The 23,330-nt window shown below is 40.3% G+C and overlaps 1 protein-coding gene across 11 annotated transcripts in view; it reads left to right on the forward strand.

The window, feature by feature from the left end:
- LOC124182165 (protein shank) overlaps window positions 1–23,330 on the forward strand; it is a 69,318-nt gene that overhangs the window by 38,242 nt on the left and 7,746 nt on the right. For 3 of the 11 annotated variants that reach the window (XM_046569068.1, XM_046569067.1, XM_046569064.1), the window contains 12 exons: window positions 5,462–5,717; window positions 8,444–8,463; window positions 13,883–14,008; window positions 15,077–15,257; window positions 15,888–16,207; window positions 16,668–16,932; window positions 19,191–19,803; window positions 20,287–20,513; window positions 21,980–22,156; window positions 22,280–22,490; window positions 22,603–22,804; window positions 23,008–23,317. In XM_046569068.1, the coding sequence (XP_046425024.1) occupies window positions 5,516–5,717; window positions 8,444–8,463; window positions 13,883–14,008; window positions 15,077–15,257; window positions 15,888–16,207; window positions 16,668–16,932; window positions 19,191–19,803; window positions 20,287–20,513; window positions 21,980–22,156; window positions 22,280–22,490; window positions 22,603–22,804; window positions 23,008–23,317 (2,854 nt within the window). In that variant the 5' untranslated portion in view covers window positions 5,462–5,515. Of the gene's footprint in view, window positions 1–2,268; window positions 2,817–5,461; window positions 5,718–7,084; window positions 7,376–8,443; window positions 8,464–13,882; window positions 14,009–15,076; window positions 15,258–15,887; window positions 16,208–16,667; window positions 16,933–19,190; window positions 19,804–20,286; window positions 20,514–21,979; window positions 22,157–22,279; window positions 22,491–22,602; window positions 22,805–23,007; window positions 23,318–23,330 lie in introns of those variants that run through there. The other 8 variants (XM_046569062.1, XM_046569063.1, XM_046569065.1 and 5 more) reach the window with 8 other exon arrangements.

Raw genomic sequence — 23,330 nt, forward strand, 5'->3', positions numbered from 1 at the left:
CGGTTGTCGGTACAACGAGGACCCATAACTATACACCTATAGGTGCGTACATACTTACAAGCACATGAACGCGTATAACGTACAGATATCCCCCTTTTTTAACTTGTGAATTAATAACTCGCAGAGTGGATGTTGTTCTCCGCCCTCTAGAATGGGGATCACTCTGATTGGCGGACGTTAATTGGACAAGCGGAGCGGAAGGGCAGAGACCTATAGAAATTATTAAACGGGGGGAAGGCTCCGCGAGGAAATGCGTCACTCTTAGGATGACATATTTTTTAGGGGGTTAGATCAATAGAAAGAGGGTCACCCTTCTTCGTCCCGTTATTTCCTTGCTTCCTCTCGCGGTGGAGGTCTCCGAGTTCAATGTTGGGCGTCAGGCGGCATAGGGAAGATCGACAACAAGCGCATATTATTGCAGGGGAGGGAGTGATAAGGGTAACCTGTTACCGCTTAGCGATCCTCCTCACTATGCCTGCACTTGAGCAACGATTAGTTTACGTTATCTACCGTATACATTCTTTCTTCGCATTACATTTATCAATTATCGATCAGTTTTTTTATCGTTGAATGATATTCGAGTCGTACTATCGTAAGAGATGGTCCACTGGCTAGTGACATTCGAATATTAAGCTTCTGGATCATTCTCATCTGAAACTTATACGTATCTACTTACCTACCTGTTTACATTGCGTCTGTTTACTCTGCTGCCCTGATGCAATCACTCGATACTTCAGCACAAAGAGAACAACGTTCAGAAAAGATCGGAATATCGAATGACAAATTGACCATTGTACAATCCGCGATGCCTAACTTCAATATTCCAATTAGCCGATCTGATTCCCTGATAAATCCAATTAATTCGACCCTCGATATATCTCTTGTTAAGATGTTAATTTGTTTATAGGGAGGCTGCAATTGTTTCAGCACTCCGCAGCAAGTCGGAAAAGCTGCATAATAGATAACCACTGTCCGACGGAGATTGCAGGGAAATGTTTTACCGAGTGGTCACGGTCAGTTCGTTGGCCGGGGTTCCTCATATTACAGTCTTGTGATTAACAGACCATTTACACAACACCTCTCTCCAAAACTCTACTGTAATGTAATTCTTAAGCACTATTTATGTGATTGTAAAAAATGTGTACAATTAGGAGTTTTGGTCATGGGACCCCAAACCCTATTCGTCCCTAGAGTTTTACTTATCCATGGCCGCTAACTTCAACCTCGTACGTTTCGATACATCAGTTTGAATATTTGTAGGTTTTATCCGTTGTGTCCCGCAATCGCATAATGCATGGCAATCTAATATCTTCTGAAGCTTGCCACTCGCGCTTACCGCAGTGGCGTCGCTTTACCATGCAGCTTAACGCGAGGCACGAAGTCACCTCGACTGGTTCAATCGACATCCGCTTCGAGAGATAGTCACGGGATACGGTGCTCGATGTCTGTGTATATGAAGCGCCCAGGGTAATAACCACATTAGTACACTCGGGTGATTTCAAGAAAAATGCAAATTCAGGTTTCCAGTGGTATTTTCTGAAAGCACTCTCTAAAGCCACAACAATCGTATCGCTAACTCGTTTTCGATAAAATATGGACTGAAGTGGTTTTTCCCTTGGACCTCTGCATATTTACTCTGTAAAGAATGTGATCTTAACATTTACCGTCTAACTACTATCGAACAATTTTTCTGCACAATTCGGGAATTGAGTATTAGCTAGTGTTGGATTGACTAACGTCGGATTAACATTCACGGTATACCGATAAGACAATCTTTCAGTGTAAAAAGTGGTAAGATCTTCAGGCAATTGTCTAATCTGCAGAGAAACCGGTTCGTTTTGACGATCTCAGTCTTAAAGTGTGGCAAGACGAAACATCTTCGTATAGATGAGCAGTTTCGTTTATTCCAATCTTTGGCTGCTGCAGATATCCACACTAGAAAAACATTAATTACATATATCTGCGGAAAGGCCCATGCGCGAGTTGTGAGGAGGAAATCGGCGCACGAAAAAGACCCACAAGATATAAAAGCAAAGACGCAGCTGCAGCGAGATGAAATCGAGTTGGGCGAGGTTCGTTCGTAGCTTTTCCTACCAGGCGGGAATTGCGACGAATTGACGCGTAAGCGAATCCGGGGGCGGCTTCCATCTCTCCTACAGGGGTTGTACTCGGTCGATCTCTCGGCGTTGCCGGGCAACCACATCCACCACCCCCCCTCACTAGCCGCCCCTGCGGAGCTCCCTGATGGCGCCACCTTGGGATCGACGAGGCACCGGTAGGGATGTGTTTTTCCCGAAATACCGTACGACTAAACCAAAGAGGGCTGTGCGCTGTTATCAGGTGTCGGAGTGCGGGGTGCCGTTTTATTTAGTGCTTGACTGGATCAACAACGCCGGGATTACTCTTTCGTTCTTAAAAATTATTTTATTCGATAATAAGACGAGTTGGTATAACCCTCGATCCCTATCTTCGTTTGTTACCCTTCTTATTCGTACTGTAGATCATGTAACTTCGGTTTGGATGATGTTGCAGAAACGATTGGAACCGTGTACTGAAAATGTCGTACCGTAACTTTTAGTATTTGATCAGTCTTTATCCTTTCTTCTCGTCGTCTTCTTTCAGTATCGGTATAACAATGCCTTTTCCCAGTGCTACGTCACGATCGTACGTGTTTCACCGAGTTACAAAAATCTGGAAACTACAAGGTCACCTATAATCGTATTTTCGTTAAGTGTACCGACGCAGGTTAGATATTCTTCTCTTGGATTATGTATCTCAGCGTTTGGATCAAGACCAAAGACCAATCATCGTCAAGGGTAAGTGCACGCAAGTGACCGTAAAAAAATTCTTCAATTCAATCCGCTGCAAATGTCGGGTGTACTACCGAATCGAGGTTGAACAATTGATGAACCAAATAAATCTCTTGAAAATTTATTAACAAGATAAATGCGGTGTTGTAAGAAATGACTTTGTCTGGACAGTGGGCTACGTCAAGGTGGGCGGTTACGGATAGTTGCCAGGTCGAGATCATAGTCATATATTCGAGATCTTGCCTTTTCCGTCATTCTCTTGCACACATATCTCTTCGGGATAGTCTGAGGTTTTTTTTTTGCTGTTGCATATCCGAGGGTGCAGTACAGGCCTGTTATCCCCCCACTTTCCTCGGCGTCAGTTATCTGCGATTCACGTACCTTTGTCACTATACCCGTGGAGGGTGACCACCCCCTCCAACATCCTCGCGGTGCCTCGCCTCACTTGTTCCGATGCAGTCAATGTAGGACCTCGAAGGTCTAGAAGCGCTTGCAAGCTCGACGACAAGGCGTCGAATCTCTACGTGTATTTGTTCGTCCCTTACGTAGCGGGTTCACTCTCGTGCCAATTTTATACCCTCGTTTCAATGTCGTCGTGACGATGGATCTAGAATAATACTAGATAGCTTTGGATTTGGGCTTCTGAATGAATTAATGAATATGAATACTAATAATGGATATTGACAGTCTGTCATGAGTCGATCTCTTTTCATACGGTCGGATCTATTTTGTCGATTATTCGTGTCACGGTTGTTATGCGATCTCCTTTGCAATGCGAGTGTCGTACACCCTCGCGAAAAATCTTTGGGTACCTATTATCGGCGGGACACGAATGTCGAGGACCATATGAAACGGGAACTGGATCAATAAGCTCGGAATCTGTTTCTGAGAATAATATGCCGAGGCGAGACAATACCCCGAGCGATGGACCGGCGCTTTTCCCTTGATCATGTCGAACCATACGTTCGGTAAGTGTACGGTTCAAGTCGGCGACTAACGCCCACACCTAACGTGAATTACAGACGGCGTGAAAGGGCGGGGGGAGAAGAGGATCGAAAGTCAGACGTAAAAATCTCGACCTGCTTGTATTCGGAATGTTCGTTGAGCCTGGGGCAGGCCTATAAAATTATGATTTACATCGTGTCACTGTCAGACAGACAATCGATGTTCGTAAGTACGCGTACAGACTTCGCGAAGAGAAGGTAGAAGAATCTTTTCTGTCAAACGTCGTAGGAGGAATCGTACAGCGTTATTGTCTTTGCTATTTTCTACATATCTGAATATAATAGTGCTTATTCTCGCTTTGGAATAACGTTGTTGAATCTTTTTTTTTTTTTTTCTTTTAAATACATCAGTTGGAACAGGCGTGGTTTAACAGTGTCGATATCACTCGACGTGGTCTGTGGTGTATGCAAAGTTTTAAACCCATCAGACATCAAGGTTGGACAAAACTGTGTTTAACTGCAGCTTCTCCTGAGGCTTTTGCGGTTTTACGTAAAACTTCTTACGCCCACGGTAGTCCGCATTCTCGACTCGCGTCGACTTCTTGTATATATCTTTGAGCGTTGAAAATGAGATGGCAAGTATAACGTGAATATAAGCGAAACGTACTAAGAGGGCGAAGATGGGGTGAAGGGTAACGCGCAAAATGGGTGGAAAAATCTATATCGTGTCTTATATCGCGTGTCTTATGATATATGGTTGTATGCGCCAAAATGACGAATTTGGTGGTAAAAGAGCGTATAATTTTTTTTTTTCGGTATTCGCTACATAAGTACTCAAAAAAGCTTCAGGGATCTATGCATGAATTTGAAAAATATTGAATAGCTTATGAGTATTTCAACTTTTAACGAAAGTTGAAATTTTTGTAACGACGGAAACAAAATTTTTTTTTTTTTTAACTATCCTACTGCCCATGTCAACATGCCCAAGGTTTAGAATAAAAAAAATGTTTATTTATTCTTTTACTTTCATCGAGAAAACATATATTGACAGCCTTACGACTGTGAGGAAATGTAAAAATATATTGTGTAAAAATAGGTGCGAACAATAGACGATACATGAACGAATACGGCTTACGGTACCAACCAAACGCGAGTGTTGTAATAAAACTAGTCACACGCGATATTTTTGCAACACCTGTGCGTAAATTTTCATGTGAAAAGCACCGAAGGTGCCAGTGACAGGGCGTATAATATTGCTGCACGATAACAGAGTGCGTAAAATTAAGTTATCCGAAAGTGCGCTTGCGTCGAAGAAAACCCTAGTTTGGAAAATATAGAATTTTAATTACGCACCTGCGTCAAAGTTTAGATATTTTACCGCACTTTTCGGATATGGGGAAATTCATGCACGCTTTGCAGACTTGGAAAATCGAACTTTACGAACAGATGTTGGTAAAAACTTGATCCGGTAGCTACGTACATACATACGTATATTTTCACATGTATATATTTATAAAAAAAGACGCAGCATAGATGTAAACGTGCAAATTCGGTGTTCATTTTTATTGAGAGTACGATAATTGATCGTTCTTCGATCCCTGAATCTCTACTCTTTTCGCGATCTCAAGTCATTGTCAGAGGCATACATTTGTGGTTGATAACGTGGTCGACCAAAATCTAATCGAGGGTTTTTTTTTCTTGTTCCAGCAGATGTAAATCAATGAATCTGGGATCCTAAGTTGGCTGATCGCGAGCTTCGCGATGGACGGAGGATTGAAGCAATCCTCCGCAAGTTTCACCGCGGGCCACGAACTCGGCTCGGAGACGACGGGTTCCGCTGAGGAAGGCATCCTCCTTGCCAGGGTGCACGTGCCTGAGCTCAACGTCAGCAAATGTCTTCAATTCCCGAAGGATCAGCTTGTCTGGGATGTCAAGCAGCAGTGTCTCGCCTCGCTACCCAAGGTATGGACCACGCGTCTCTGTAACTCTCGATCGATATTATTATCACACCTAGAATCTACCCAGTTATGTCTTTGCCGCGATTGCTTACCTGCAACTTATCACTAATATCACGTGTATGTATACATGTATAAAAATATTCCGTACGATGAAATTTAATGCTATTTTAAAAATTGATTCAGTACAGAAGAGGAACGGTTCCTATCTTATTCTTCTTTTCCTGAGAAGAAGAAAGCAGAAGCATATTTCGTTGGTCTTGCATCTTCTCTCGTGCGATGTGCTACAGTGTCTGTAGATCAGTCCAATTTTAATTCCTGTTTTTGTCACGAGCAACGAATAACGAGCTGCTTCATAGTTATTAGCGAAGCTTTTCAGCTTTCAGACCACGCAGGGAGGCGATGTTGAAACGGCACTCGAGTCGTTGTACCAATTTATGCAATCAGAGACTTTGTCAAGTAATTAATTTTTTACAGATAATATTGTAAGTATACCGAAGCGTTTTAACTCATGGACGATAGTACAAGGCTATTTGGTTACCGAAATATTACGTCGAATCGAAACACCTAAATGACAATTAGTTGCTTATGGGTCGACGTTTATGCGTAGCCTGCTTGCACGTGTGTAGGGTGTTTAGTTTTCGCACAATCACTCTGTACAGTGACAGTTTCTAATTAGAAAATCCGAGAGAGGGAGAGGGCAGAGTTAAAATTTTCATTTGTAAAAATCTTCAAAAAATCGTGTTATTCTTGTTGTTCAAATATCTTTGGGTGATTCAGATTTCCGTTTACATCGGGCACAACCTAATGGAATAAAAAGCAATTATTTCATGCGTATTGTTCGATTATTATATGTATACTTGCAATCACATGATATCCTCACATCGTGTTATTACTTGCTAAATATATATACGTTAGGGTGGTTAAAAAAAACCGACTCTCTTTTTGCCCAAGTCACAAATTTAATAATTGTGTAGAAAGAGGAAATAAGATCCCTGTTAAAATTAGAGCCCTTAATGTTAATATTTATTAGTTTCTGAACGCCATTTTTCATTGTTCATTTGATTAACATGCGAAAATAATTTTACTTTCGTTCTGAATTTTGTATCTCAGTAATGAGGCAATGTACGTAAATGTCCAATACGGTGTTTTTGTAGGGAATTTAAGGCTTTACAAAAAAGGTCTTCTATGATTTGTTGATAACTCCACTCTTTCCAAAGTTATTCAAGGTTAAAGTTGAAATCATGCGAAAATAGCAAACTTATTGTAAAATATTGTTTTTTTTTTGTTTTTAACATAAAGCATTTCGAACGCTATGAAGTCGTGTCATTCAAGTAATTTTCAACTCGAGAAAATTTATTTTTAGCCAAAAAACGCTGCTTTTACAAAATTCAGAATGAAACTAAAATTATTTTCGCGAGTTAAACAAATGGTAAATGAAAAATGGCGCTCAGGAACCACTAAATATTAGAATTAACGGTACCAATTTTCACAGGCATCTTATTTCCTCTTCCAACAAGTACGGAAGGTGGGACTTTGAAAAAAAAAATATTTGATTTTTCGAACTTCCCTAATACACACACACATATGTATATATATATATATATACGCACTCACTGCAACGTATTTTTTTTTGTTCGACATGCTTGCCTTCGGAACTCAGGAGGTATAGCACCACCCCACTAACATCCTGCCCTCTATTTCTGTAATTATTATGTGTCTTAACGATCCTTAGTCGTAACTGTCGCATTATCTTCCTGATTTTTCAGTTCTATCGTCATTGTACCTTGAAATGCAAGAGTTTTTACAGTTACTCGTCCGGCGTTCAACAGACGAAGATAATGCAGCAGTTTTAAATTGAAATTATCTTTTTTACTTTCCTTAGGTTATTTTAATTTCTATTTATGTGTTTTCACCTTTATGCATTTTTCCCCTTCTTCTTCACCGGGTTAATGGTTGTCTTTACTGATGGTTTCTAGTGGCTCAATTTCAGGGTCACCGGCAATCACTTAAAAATATTGAGAAAGTATCGACGATTCAAAATTCATTCAATCATTTCTCGTAACTATTTAGATTTAAAAATATTCGGAAGTATTTGAATTTGCGTGGGAATTATTTTGGTAACTAGTAAATTTCCAAAAATTAAGCTTGAAATTCGTGCCTATTTACTCTTGGTTAGTTTGCCGTCACATCAGGAATACAAAATGTGTTAAGATCGAGCAATTCGTTGAAATTAAAATTTAAAAAAAGAAAAAAAAAAGAAAAAAACTGAGGACGGTACTTGTACCTGGACAACCATTAGCGCCAAACTACGATTTTCATTGCTCCTCTCACCTCATGTACAATAGTCCCAATTGCAATGTCCGAAACTAACGGGGATGGAAAAATGTGACGCTGTGTCTGACGTTTGTGGTGTTTTTTTCTTTTGTTTCGCTTATCCACGCTTGCACATTGGGGGGTGCACACGACGTGGTCTACGGCAACAATTATTACAACGTGTACCTACCCATACCTACTACCGTCTCGTGGGCAACTTCGCTCCGCTTCACTTCACCTTCACTTCACTCTTCACCTCGCTTCACTTGAATTCGCCGCCACCTGGTATTGTTTCTGGCTGTCTGGCTGGTTGGTTGGTTGGTTGGTTGGTTCTTGCTGACGATGAATCTCGTTCGTCCGAATCGGCCAACGTACGATGTACGTCTTCCCCGTCTCACCTTTCCGAGCACTTGATACCAGGTGGCTACTTGGTACAGGGTACGTCCAATTCACTAATAGCATGCACAGTAATATACTCTCGATACATTTTTTTCTTAATTTTTTTTATTGTAACGTTAATTGTTAGCACGTATTAGTGATGCGCGATTAATCGATTAATCGACGATTGCTATTCACGTACCGATTGACCGGCAGGAATTAATCGCTTAATCGAAAAAACGATTGATCGAAACCGTCCATTAATCGATTAATCGAAAAAACGATTAATCGAAGCTGCGCGTTAATCGATTAAATGCACAGCACTGGTACGTATTACATTATACTTGTATACCGTAAGTTGTCTGTGATTCGGACACTTCATGTGGCGTAGCAGGTCCACCGCAGGCGTAAAAGGTGTACGTGTGGCTCGGTTTGGAAGGGATACGCTGGAGTAGGAGGATCACAAGCTGCAGCTTAGGTACGCGGTATGCGCTTGCAGTGGACCTTGCTGCAGGATGTGGAGTGTCAGAATTCGCATAAAACACGAAGCATGTATGGTGTGTTCCATGCCAACTCGGACAGCGATCGACGACGACATTTTTTTTATTTTCACCCGTGATTTTTCCATTATGGTATAACCCCCGAGAATTGGTGGTGGTCACAACTTGGAAGGATCAATATTTCGAATGGCCGATATATCGAAATTTCAAACGTGCGAAAATAAAATAACGAAAGACGAATTGTTCGAAATCTTGATGATTAAAAGTGTCACCGATTACCAGTCATTCTAATCTTGATATTTGAAAGTGTCACTGATTACTTAGTCATTTTAATCAGTGACACTTTCGGGAATTAAGATTTCGAACAATTCGTCTTTCGTTGTTTTAGTTTCGCTTGCTTGAAATTTCGATATATACGCCATTCGAAATATTGACCCTTCTAAGTTTTAACCTTCACCCCCGAGAATCTCGTAACAAAATTTGTTTTTAAATTTTATTTTCTATTTTTGAAGCACTAGTTTTCAGCCTATGATTTTTCGAACCTTTCCCAAAAACTTTTGAATTAATTGTCAAAAACGACAATTTAAATACAACTGGTTTTGCTGATTTTTAGAAAATTCTCGCAGAAGATTTAAAGTGGTGATAATTGCTAGGCTGAAAGCTGGTTGTTGAAACAAATTAAAAATTTTGTTGAATAAAATTCCTCACGAAAATAATAATGTCACAGTCAATTGTTTACTGCATTGTCATGAAACACCTCTCATGTAATATATGCAGAGTAAGTAGCTAACGGTGACTGATCTAACGCGCATGCGCTCAAATTCTAGAGCAAAAGCAGTTGTTTTATCAGAATGACCAACATTTTTGAGGTTACATACATCGCGGTATCCTTTCATCCGTACTTACGACGGTTGGTCAACCTGACAAAACAACTGCTTTTCCTCTAGAATTTTAGCGCATGCGCGTTGGAACGTTCAGCCGTTAGCTACTCACTCTGCATATTATGTTTGTGTGATTGCGTAGAGTTGACCGATCGATGTGTTTACTTTGTTCGTATTACGCGTACCGTCATTGTAATACATATGAATATATTCTACGTAGTATGCCGACCGTAGCTACTAGCGTGTGTATATACATACATTCACAGCATGGCCGTGCGAGCATGTATCACACCTCTGATGTGTAATGTAGTACGTGTAGATATAGGTTTTGGTAACCTGCAATGCATTGTTCGCTATTCACTAAAGAAGTGATAATGACAGCGGAAGTTGCATAACGACGAATAAAGTCTCCGTACATTCGTCTGATGTGTATTCAATCTCGCCGTGGGGGCAAAGATTCGTATTTGGCCGGATGCGATGTTCGAACAGCCAGTTCGTACTTCTTGTGTTATTTTATCATGTCACCGAAAGCTTATCATCGAATACCTTCGCACAATAATAACTTGTTCATTCGCTGTCAGCTCAGTCATTAGCTCGCAGTAACCAAGATACGCGTGTACCTAAATATGTTCGTCAAAAATTGAAGACACTAAACCGATCCATCTCTCGATATCAGTAATTTCGGTCAAGCCTTTTTATTCTGCAAACATACGACGTTGTTTGGTTATCTCATCGCGGTGTCCTTCTACCGATAGGTTAATTAATACCGAGTGGAATCACCGTTGTTAGACCATTGTTTATATTATTATGATATTTCAAGTCTGTATGAAAAAAATGGGCGAAAGAGGGTGATGAGCTACCTTCGGGATCGTCAGGAATGGCGAAATTTTTTTAAACGGCTGTTCTTGCCTTATAAAGATGCACACTATAAACTCTGTTTTGTAGTAACCCTAATGAGATAAGTACGGTACTTAACGGACGGTGAACTGGTTCTTTTATTTCTTTGCGTCTCACGATTCACCCAGAGCCCGTGGGAGTACTTTTTATTGGGTTGCTGCTGCTGCTGCTCCGTCTCCTCGTATAGTCCTGGCGTCGGGTAAGCCATCGATTTTATGAGTTCTTCCATGGTTTTTGCAACTTCACAACCAGCCGTATAATATTGTTATATTTTTGTGCATTGTATACACGTAATGATTACCCTGTAATATCTCTTCGGTATTTCAAGACGTGACGAACCTCGAGGCGGCTCTTCGATCCTACCACGTTTCAAATCTTTTCATTTACGAAGAAAACATTTCACTGTCGTTATTGATGTGGTTTATTTATTGCCGGTAGCAAAAAATATCAACGTCAGCTCTGGGAAGAGAAAATCTTTGTGAAATTAAACCGGTCATTTGTTTCGGATATCAATTAAGTGGTTGTCAACGAGGGAAGCATCATTGTTTCTTGAACGATAATTGTCACTTAACAAGTATCGCATATTGTTGGTATAAGTTCGGAAACGGCAAATTAGTGTGCATGCATAAGACAGCAAGAACAGCGTATTTAGAAAACTGGAAACTGTCCGCATTTGAAATTCTCTCCAGCGTGTGAGTCAGCTTTACGAGATAGTTAATTAGAATTTTGCCAGACGCTGAAATATCCGGTTTAATAACGAGAAGTGAAATACATTCACAGTGCATCGAGCATTCCATGGAATGACATTACGAAGCGATGTAAGCTATAGTGTTTGATCGCGCTTGTGTAGCAAGCGTTTTGAATCAATCTTCAATATCCGATGTTATCGACAATTTATTCCGCATCCCGTGACTCTATCGTTCCGCACGATGGGAGAATTACTACTGTGATTCGTGAACGGACCAAGTGATTTCCAATTCAATTATTTACCAGCAGGTAACTCTACCGGAAGATGCAAACTGTCTCTGTCGCTAACGACGTAGTTAACGGTTTTGATTGAAATTAACGAGAACTGAACTTCATGGTATACGGGATTGCGCGTTTGAATCGTGTTAACTATAGCTTCCTTCGCTAAATCGTGCAGCAGGATCTGCCTATTCAGCCCAATGTTCATCTTTTGCCGAATGGCATTCTGGGGCTATGTACGTATTGCCTGTTAACAACTTGTTGACAAGTTGAAAAACAAATTAGATTTGTTCCCCTATCTTTGACCAAATACCAGATTATACCAACCCTGGTAACGCACGTGTTACAATGTCTAATATTGTTCAACTGGATGTTGAAGGATTGCTCGGAGTCAATGTAGAAAATATTGACGCAGTATCGAAGGCACACTCGACGACTGCGAGAAGAAAATCAAGAGAGAAGTTCAACATTTTCAATCGATTGTGCGACTACCACAAACGACTAACTTAGAAGATTAACAAATATTTAAGCAAATTCTTCAGTGATATTTAGATTGCACTGACTCGAGTTTCAATTGAATACGCGGAGATATTGTGCAAGGTGAATTTCATTTTAAAAGCGTATAATGAAGATCTAATGATCTTCCACGAATGTATCTGCTGCTTAGTGTTGGACATGGTTTCGAGATCGAGGTGTTTGTGTAAAAATTTTCTTGTTTTTTTTATTTTTTTTTACCTCGTTTTCTATACTTTTGTCAGTTCAAGGCTTAACCGAAAATGCCCCGTGGCTACGGCAAGTGCTGTTCGTGCACAGATCACGAATCGTTTCTAACACCCGCGTTACAACACGAATTGTAGCGTGATATGGTACGACGTTGTTCTTTTGCAACATCGGGCCGAGCGAAGGTTTACAGCTTGATCTCACGCGATCCGTAGGTATCCTAAGTCACTGGATGACGACGTGGTCCAACAGACTTGACTAAGTACACGCGATAGAACCGATGGATGTCAGCCATACTCAATCCATTCCTTCCGTCGTCTTGCGAAGATAGAATCCTGCTCCCGATGCACCAACAGCACACCTCCTTGTCCAAGCCTTGTTCGTCGGGAGTTTGGCTGAAAAACTTGAATTTGTCGGTAACGAACGAAGCTTGAAACAATTAGATATAGCTCGTAACAGGCTGCTATACATATTGCAGATATTCGCGTCAACGTTTTTGAGTCACACGTCGTTATACTTACCTGGCATTACTTCGTCTTTTACCTTCTTGGCTATGATAGTCATGTGGTTCTCAGCATGTCTTCGTATTCATTGTTAGTTGAATTAGCCTGAAAAAGTAAGCTACTCCATCAACTCTCTACCCACGTCGTTTCGAATGAGAACTTTCAATTTTCGTTCCAACTGGTTTTTAACTTGAAACTAAGTTACCCTTTTACCAAACGTATGTTGGAAGCGTGCAATTTGCCCGCCAAGATGTTGCCTTATTTTGTTCTTCCTCTGCTTTCCCCTCTTCCTGCTCTCCTACTTCATCCTGTTGATCTTTTTAATTATTTTCCATCGACGCCATACTGCACTCTTGACTATCAGTCTTAACCTCTTAGCGGTATGGTGAAAATGACATCTTCATGCCACTTTTGCGTCAGAAAAAAATGAATAGATTTATCCTATCATATCAGTATTACGGTATTGGAAGAGTATGTGAAGTATTTAAGGTCACTGAATTTGAATCTGGGATCAGATTTCTAAAATTGAAAGTGGCGGGTCCAATACGGAGGTTGCCAATTTGAATTTTGATTTGATCGAGTTGATTTGGATGCGAGGGCCTAAATGCTATAAAACATAACACAAACACTGAGGATAAAAATTTTTCGAATTTTTTCCCGTCATATTGGATCCACCATGTTGAATTTTGGATATCTGATTTCAGATTCAACTGCCGCAAAAGCTAAGATTTACCATACGCCAGCCAAATCGAAACAGTAAACACATGTTTTTTCTTGCCAATGCCTACATATGTATCATAATACAAAAGTGGTACGACTTTTTTCCGCCCAACAGTCAATGGTTTAAACATCGCACTTCTCACCGCACGTTTTTGTATGATTAATCTTAATGTAATTCTTGAAAATATTCAGCATCCATCCTGTTCCTCGTGTAACAGCAGACCTTGGTTTATTTCTTTTTCATTTTTCCTGTGATCACAGATATTGAATCCCAAAAATTTTCATCTTACAGGAACTCAAGGAAAGTTTCAACTATGGGCTGTTCTGCCCACCAGTTAACGGAAAAGCGGGAAAATTCCTGGACGAAGAACGTCGTTTGGGGGATTATCCGTTTAACGGACCAGTCGGCTACCTAGAGGTACGTAATTGGAATATTGCATTCCATAGCATTTTCTGCAATATACAGCCGTTGGTAAACAGTAACTATCTGTTTAAAACTACGGTAAAATGAGCAGCTAAAATGCTTGCTACGAAAAAATTCGAACTCTGTATACGTCCGAGGCTGCTGAACCGCCAGAATTAGTCAATCGGGGTGGTTGTTTGTTGATATGTTATTTCTTTTTTACGCACAAAGCAAGTTCGTGTATTATTTTTAAAGTATTGTTTCTTCTCTTCTGCTAGGGTGGTCTTGGTATGTTTGTAAGATAGAATCTCTTCGTTTCGCTGACAACGGTCGGAGGGTCTGTTTCCCTCAAGATATATCAGTCAGAACTTTCAACAAATCCTCAGCGGATTAATTTGAAATACAAAAAATGGAATACTAAACTAGTGAGACGGTACTCTTCGAGTTAAACTTATGAATCGAATTGTTTCTTTTCAATATTCATCAAATCAAAAAAAAAAAAAAAAAAAAACTAAGCAGTTCGATTGTGTCCAAGCCTTTTGATTTTATCCTGGACCATTGTTGGGCATGGGTACTTGAGTATAATACGCGACAGTGTAGTATAATTAAAATTGCTCGCTTGCCATCACATCGATTATCTTTGAACAGAGATCTATGGATGCAGGAAGGGGCGAGCACCGTTAGAAATGCCGTGTTTCGCCAGTTCTTCATACCCGATCAAATCGCTGGTCAATATTCGATTGTATACATTCGTCCCTTCACATCTATGCACCAGCGTTCGGTCATGTACCTCGCTTTGTCTCATTCCTATACGAGCTCCCAATGTCACATATTAATATCGTGTTATCCGCTATTGTTCCCATAGGTATAAAATAATACTGTTGCGGGTCGAGAGCATGAATGCAAACATCTAGCAAGAGTTATTTATGTTTCTTACGTTACCGTGGAGGTGTACCATTTGATATTCTTTTCGGTATTTCCATGATGTGCAATGTATGAAAAACGAGAAACGTAACTGTAGTAGGTCTAGACAACTGTAAGTATCAGCGATTAACGAAGTCGTGTTGTTTGATTTTGTTTCAGTTGAAGTACAAAAGACGTGTGTACAAAATGCTTCATTTGGATGAGAAGCAACTAAAAGCAATGCACACCAGAGCAAACCTCCGAAGACTGCTGGATTACGTAGCTAATAGTCAAGTAGAAAAAATAGCTAAAATGTGCAGCAAAGGACTCGATCCAAATTTTCATTGTCAAGAATCAGGTGGTAAGCTTTACGTAATCATGCATGGTATTCGATTGTGTATGCATACCGGCTTCTTGAATCATCTGCATTGCATGATGTTGCATAAAGTTAAAGAACGTCGCTCATATTGTTGTAAAGGTTTCTGTTCTATCGGTGCCAAATTATTTCAATTATGCCGGTAATCGTCAAAAATCGATTGAATAAGAAAGTTCCTGTTAATTCCTGTTAGAAACAGTTACTCTGATGAAAGACGATAAAAATAAAATCAAAGATGAACGTCTGGTAGTCATTTGGATCCACCGCAACATTTCTAGTTCTACCACTGCTCATTTCGTACTTGGGATATTACACGTATCCTGAAGATGATATTATACCAGTATTATCTGAGCATGTCCGAAACATGTTCATTACATTTGACAGTTCTGTGGAGTATCTTTTATAACGGTAAGGCGACATGTTAGATCGAACAGAAATACTTGAGGCGGTCTCCAAACGACCTAATACTCTTCAGTTATTGTTGCTACGAAAATTAGCGAGAAAATGGTACTGAATTCATCACTGGGCAGTGATAGTCCAAAGTGGGCGAAGTTCTTTGTTAATTCTAACGAAAAAGATTTACCGATTGACATTGTAATTTTCCAACGAAAACAGAAACCCCGCTAACGTTGGCAGCTACCCTAAAAAAACCGTCCAAAGTGATCATCGCATTGGTGAATGGTGGAGCCCTCCTAGATTACCGAACAAAAGAGGGACTGACGGCTATGCATCGGGCCGTCGAGCGAAATAGCTTAGACGCGGTGAAAACGTTGTTGGAACTGGGGGCTAGTCCAAATTACAAGGACACCAAAGGCTTGACACCGCTTTACTACAGCGTCACGTACAAGACGGATCCTATGCTCTGCGAAACTCTCCTTCACGATCACGCCACTATCGGTGCTCAGGATCTTCAGGGCTGGCAGGAGGTCCATCAGGTAATTTGACGAAGGTCCCCCGTCACGGGCACCTTGGCTATGTTACCTCAGACCTAAACCCTCGTACCTATCAATCACGTTTTCAAATGCTCCGGACAGACTCTGTATACACATAATGATGTCTTCGGGTATATCAGTCAATTAAAATGAAATTTTTATGCGACGCTTTCGTTATAACTGACTTATATACGACCGAGAACCTCGTCACGTTTTCATACCTCGCAGTCAAGAAACCTCACACTATCTGTACACACAAAAGCACACGCACACACATGTATGGTATATTACATACTCATCATCTCAGCCCCGAGGACTACGGGTGTTTTTTTTTTTTCTTTTCTTTTTTCTTTTATCGCTACACCACATCCCGGCAGTGACTTCCCGCCTATCAATTTCCAACTATTTTAATACTCGTAATACCATGTGCAACAGGGTAGGTAATATTTCAATGTTTTTATAGGCCTGTCGAAATAATTTAGTACAACACCTTGACCACCTTCTTTTCTACGGGGCTGATATGAATACAAGAAATGCGTCTGGGAATACTCCTCTGCACGTATGCGCTGTCAACAACACAGACTCGTCGTGCATTCGACAACTTCTTTTCCGAGGTGCTCAAAAAGACAGTCTCAACTATGCAAATCAAACACCGTACCAGGTCGCCGTGATCGCTGGTAATATGGATCTAGCGGAAGTTATTAAAAATTATCAAGCCGAAGAAGTTGGTAAGTGCTCGTATTTTAACCAGCATGTCGAAACACGTAGGCATTCCTCTTTCAGTTACACTCCTTGATACCATTATTTTTTTTTTCTCTTGCTCAACGACAGGCTTTGTGGAGATTTCGGTGACAGTTCAGAGTCGCCCTGCGACGAAATCTCCCCGGATAAAATCACCTCGATTAAATCTTCAGGACAAAATTCACCCTCCATAAAATTCACGCTGGAAAAAATCACCCCTGATAAAATCCCGTCTGGACAAAATTTCCCCAAATAAATAAATAAATAAATAAATAAATAATTGTACGAACATGAATAAGCGTACAATAATATTGGGGAAGGGGAATTTTTTGCAGGGGATTTTCGTGGAGGGAGGATTTTATGCAGTCGAAGGTTTTGTCCAGGGGAATTTTGTCAAGGGAGGATTTTGTCCTGGGGTATTTTGGAAAAGGAGATTCTGGATGAGCACCGAGATTTCGATTAAAAATAAAAAAAAAAAAAAAAAAAAACTTTGGCGTACGAATCTAATGCCAATAAAACTACTCGATAGTACTTTCAAATTTCTTTTTTCAATTTTATCAAGCATTAGATATCGAAGTAACATCGTCACAACAATTCCATTTGATTATCGGTTGCCTGGCACGAGCATGAGCACGCTCTAGTTTTTCTAATCTAATTAGCACTGTTAACTATTTTTTTGATAATTGAAAATGAATCGTAAAGCGTAGTACCAAGTTCTTACCAAGCGATCAAGCGTAACCGTATACTTAGGAATATCGACTTGACTGTGTGTGGGATTTGGTGGTGATGGTTGTCCGTCTAATTTTGTATAACGTTGGTTTTCTTGTAACTCATATGTACATAACAAATGCTTGACTGGTACGTATACACCAGATCACTATAGACTCGCCACGAATTTTTTTTTCACCTTTGAATGCAACCGCAGTCCACTGGTCACATTGGCCGACACTATAACTTTTACTATTATTGCAAAAAAGAAAATATAAAGGAAGTTTTCCAACCTTTTCTAATACCATTCAAATAGTTTCGATACAATTTGAACATCACTTTTTCCGCCTCTCTTTCTTACTGCATCGTCACGTACTGCAAACGGTGTAGGTACAATTAAAATTTGTACACGTATTGTTTCCAACCTGAAACGAAAGTACAATATGGTGCGTTTTGACGCAATGTAAGTGACCCAACAGATATTTGCATGCCGCTACAGATTTGAACATTTTTTGGACCAAGTCTGTTTATTCGTGAGCACAGGTATTTGTCTAATAAAAGGTGGATCGTGTCAATCTCGAATAAGTTTGACTGGTCGACGATAAGGGGAAGAGTTTTTCAATACTCGTACTTCAAGTTGCAATATCTGATCACCAAATACAAATTGACAATTGTTTATCAATTACCAATGGACTGCAGGTGTCGTACTATTAACGCCAGCTATATGTAATTATACAACATTTGTCATTAATTCTTGATAACTCCTTCATACATTTCCGTATACCTTTATGTATTGTAATTATTCTAGAAACAGATATAAATATGAGTGCGTTACTAATCAATTTACTGTGCTTCACTGCTTTTCAACATATATTACAATCATTGTTATTGTCATTAATATTACTACGAGTCCATTGCAGAGGTAGCTTATACATATAGCGTGAGGATTCGGCAAAGCGGGCCAATCCCGCTAAGTAGCGTAGGGTTGACCTATGGCTTTATAAAATCCTCAGAGTATGTATGTAAATTTCTTGTATTTGGCGCGATACGCATAACAAGGGAAATTAATTTGTGGCAAAAAAAAAAAAGAAAAAGATTCGTTGTCCGAATTTTTAAGGAAAAAACGTAGCAAAATTTTGGAAGAGGCATTAGCTAATGAAGGAACAAGAATATTTCTAGAAACTTTCTATCTGATTTGTGAGAATATCTTTGCTGATAGGGTGCCAACGAAGCGAAAAATATGGGTTAAAATGATGGAGAATCTTTAATCGTGCTTAATAAGAGTTGTACGTTATATTTGATCATAGAATAGCGATGTGTTTGTCTGCATCATATTTGCCAGTGATATGACTACCTGTCGCATCCAAATGGTACATACATTAATGTAATACATGTCGCTTGTGTCAGCGGCACGCCTACGTACTACACACCTGCGTATGTACGATTACATGTATGATAAATGTGATAGAATATAAGCTGAACACTTGTAAGGCTAAGTAACCTTTTATTTACTTAACCTTGCAACCTCCTTTTCCAGTACCGTTTAAAGGGCCTCCACGCTACAACCCGAAACGCCGCTCTATGGCTTTTGGCGGTATGACGACAAGCTGTTCGGCTAGCAACCTGGGAACTCTTACCAGAGTACCGTCTACCGATCAGCAGCATGACGTGTCGGGTCCTCTCATTACGAGAACAATTTCCATTGAAGAGTATGCCGGAGTGACATTGACGAGGATGCAGCACGCGGAGACGCATAGCGGTATAAAAAATATCGCGGCTAGAACACCGTTTGCCGAAGAATTTACTGCAGGCACTTTGACCAGAATTCCCTCGATCGAACAATACAATTCTGGAGTTCGCACGCTGTCAAGAATCCCATCAGTCGAACACTACCCTCCTACGAAAATGAGCGAATTGCGCAAGAGCAGCCTAACCAGGTTACCGTCCATGGATCAAAGTGTCGGTGTGTCCAGAACAGAATTTGGAACCCTCCAAAGAATCCCGTCCGAACAACACTTGGGAGCCCTGGTCAGAATACAATCTGATCAGCCTAACCTTGGCACTCTGGCTAGAACCGAACAGTTGAACACGCTCGACCGGATACCGTCCGAATACCAGAATCCTAATAGCTTAAGAGATCCGAACACAAGGTAAGCATAAACTGTCTTTGCATTTGGTGCGAATAAGTATGATTGGACATGTTGTGTACACGTATCGTGAGAGAGCCAAATGGGTGGAAAGTAACTTCCAACTGCTGCATACTGTCGGGCTAAACCGAAACTATTGCAATGATGATATTAAGGATTCCCCTCTTTATGGGTAAAAAAGGTGTTATGATGTCGGCTCAAAAAATTGAGTAGACAAGTATAAATGTACACGATTTTCGGTTGTTAATGGGTAATAGAAAAAATGTATTTTCCTTACTTTCACATCCGACGTGTCAGACATCCTGAAAAATAACGTGATCACGGTAAATTTCTTTACCATCTCAAAAACTTCTCTCATTTTATGCAAATAATCAGCCGAAATTGAAATTTTGTATGAATGGTGTCGAGTGTAAAGAACAATTTTGCGAATTATCCATGTTGCAAAGACAATTTATGCCGATGTCAAATGCACACCAAAATTTCAAGATTCCCACCTTCGGAGCACTATCAAAACCTAAGAATTGAGGGCCTCTCAAGGTTACAAGAGCATAGGATCGAGTTACAGCATCGTCTGGACATTCATCGGACGATGGACCTTCCACCGTCTCCATCCCCAAGTAACAGAAGTCTCGCCCCGTTCAGCTCTGCTAGTTCTAGCCTGTCAGAGGGCAGCAATCAACCGTCCGGCGAAGACTCAGCCAGCATAGTTACAGGTACAAGAGTTTTTTTAAATTTTTTTTTTTTTTCCACCGAAAGAATACAGCTAGGTGCCAAATTTAAACGTGCACGCCGTACTATGTGCGCAATTGAGCGAGAGCGCACATACACTTATGATAAAAGTGTTACGATACGTGTTTACGCAAAATAATCGACAAGTTTTGCATACAAATGCCAGTCAATATCTAATCATGGTATGGTCGACTTTGACGTCGGTTTTGAAATCATCACTGGCAACCAATCGCGATTTAGCTAAGTGTAGAAACGTATTTAGGAATGTAAAAACCGAAGTTCCTGCTCAACGGCAAAAATGATCTATCATTTTATTCTGACGCTGCGTTATAAAATAAGTGGAAAGTCTGTCGGAACGTTCTTTTTGTTATTATTCGTTTGGTACTTTACCCATCACCACCAAAATCAATTTTACCTATACACACAGATAACTATATCATGCATGTTTGTTCAGTGTCTCTGAAAGGGATGTTCATCTTTTTTCAATCGCTTATGGCACTAATCGTCCATTGGTATATGTACTCTCAAGAATATACTTGCGATCGCGCGGCGGTCAGATTTTTACACGCATAAATATATTTATATATAAAATGGCACGTTTTTAATACCCTAGTGACAAATAGATGCAATCGTGTACGTATACCTAGATCAACTTGTTCCCATATGTGTATGTTTTCCATATGCTTTTTGACGAATTTTTTATTCGGACTATGATGGCGAGCTGAAACTAAGTTTCAGTCGCAAACTGGTTATTTTCTTTATTAATGATTTGAATTTTGCCATGAGAACAAGTTTTGTTAAGAAAAAGTTTCTTAGATTAGCATATATTTGTTTGACTGAGAATGAACCCAAAATGGGGAAAATCCGAGCTTGATAGTGCGCAGGTTTCCGTCGACATGGGAGGTCGAAATTTTGTATGCATTATATTTAATGATTTGGAATAACAGGTTTGAGAACTATCACAATGAAAATTTCTCCGAAATCAAATCAAAGACCATCCTAAGACATATATGTGCATATAGTGTATAATGTTGAAATATTGTAATATCTTATTCCGTCTTTGTCTGGTTTGCATGTATTTTTTTAAATTCATGTACAACCATTGCTGAATCGCTATCATTCACCGGTTCGTTGTGGCAACGTTATATCTTAGCAACCTTTAACCACCGTATGTTTCTCCATGACTTGGTTTGCATTGGCCTGCAAAGCGTCGTTTAGTTTCAGGGAAATGTTTAAAAACTAAAAATTGCTTTGGTACATTGTCAACGGGACTTGGTTTGTAGACAAATTTCATAGGAAGCAAAAAAAGTTTTTTCGGTAATTTTTCTTAAGATCATTGAACTAGATAGATTTTCATTTATTGTTACCCAAGTCGGACACCTGGCATTTCGAAAAGGTAAAACTGTTTGAAAGTTTCACCTCAATGCATCTGTATTCTCAATTATTTCAGACAAAAGCTTGGGTGATACAGCATCCGACGTTATCAGCGATAGCTCTGGTGTCGGTACATCGCAATCAGACACAACAAACTCTCTTTCAATTCCTGGAACAACGGTCGTTTGTGTCGAAAGTTATAATACTGGAATTAACGGGCACCTCGCAATCAACCAAGGGGATATTCTGGAAGGTACATATCCAAAACATTCTATTACACAGGCTGTGACACACTTGTTACACCTTCACATATCACATCATATAATTGTTTGTATTGACCTGATCTATCCAAGTGGTGACGTTATTTTTGCTTTAGTCACAGGAGCCACGGATTGCGGGTTGCTGGAAGGAATTCTAAGGGGGCAAGGAACCGGTCTATTTCCAGCGCACTGCGTACAAGAAGTGAGGCTGAGACATACGAATATTCCATTGGGTCCGCAAGCCACCAGAGAAGGACGAAACAGGGTATTGGGACGTAGAGAATCGCAGCATAAATACTTTGCAACCGCTCCACGTTTGAAGAAACCGTAAGACGAAGAATCATATATCAATTATTTCACATCTATTGTTAGTCGAACAACCCGGATTGAATTTATGCGTGTCTGCGTGTGTGTGTAGCAAATTTAATTCCTTCTCCAGAGTGACGACGGAACCTCGTACCGTCGTGCTTCACAGATCCAGAAAGGGCTTTGGTTTTGTATTACGTGGAGCAAAAGCCACCTCACCACTAATGGAGTTAACTCCGTCGACCAGATATCCCGCTTTACAGTATCTCGATGATGTGGATCAGGGCGGTGTTGCAGATATTGCCGGACTGAAAAAAGGGGATTACTTGATCCAGGTAATGTACAATCGCTCAACAGCCTAGAGTATCCACTTTTGACGTGCTCTGCTTGTATTCCAGCAATTTCTCATTCAAGTACTGTGCCAAATCACAAATTCATACTCACTTTATAATATAAGAAACAGTAGCATACAATAAAGCATTCATAATATACTAGATATCATTGGATATATAGTTGACTTGAAGCTTTTTCACTGTAGATAAATGGCGAAGATGTGACAACAGCTTCGCACGAGCACGTCGTGGATCTGATAAGAAAATCTGGTGAACTTGTTCGTATGTGCGTTGTTTCGGCTGTTGTCGGACTTCCAAATTCTCAGTCTGCCGCAGCATTGCCCATTAGTCAGCCAATCCAAAGGCAATACGCGACACTGCCGAGGAAAGGAAACAATAATGTGGTCATTGGTGGCACTCTTGGTAGGTCACCGGCACCAATGCCGCCGAGAAGAGATCCTAAAACAACGTTGAGCGTCGGAAGGGCTAGAGCTCGATCCATGGTCGCTGGGTTGGGTGAGTCATATTT

The sequence above is a fragment of the Neodiprion fabricii genome, chromosome 5 (genome assembly GCF_021155785.1).
Source record: "Neodiprion fabricii isolate iyNeoFabr1 chromosome 5, iyNeoFabr1.1, whole genome shotgun sequence".
In the NCBI taxonomy this organism is placed as follows: domain Eukaryota; kingdom Metazoa; phylum Arthropoda; class Insecta; order Hymenoptera; family Diprionidae; genus Neodiprion; species Neodiprion fabricii.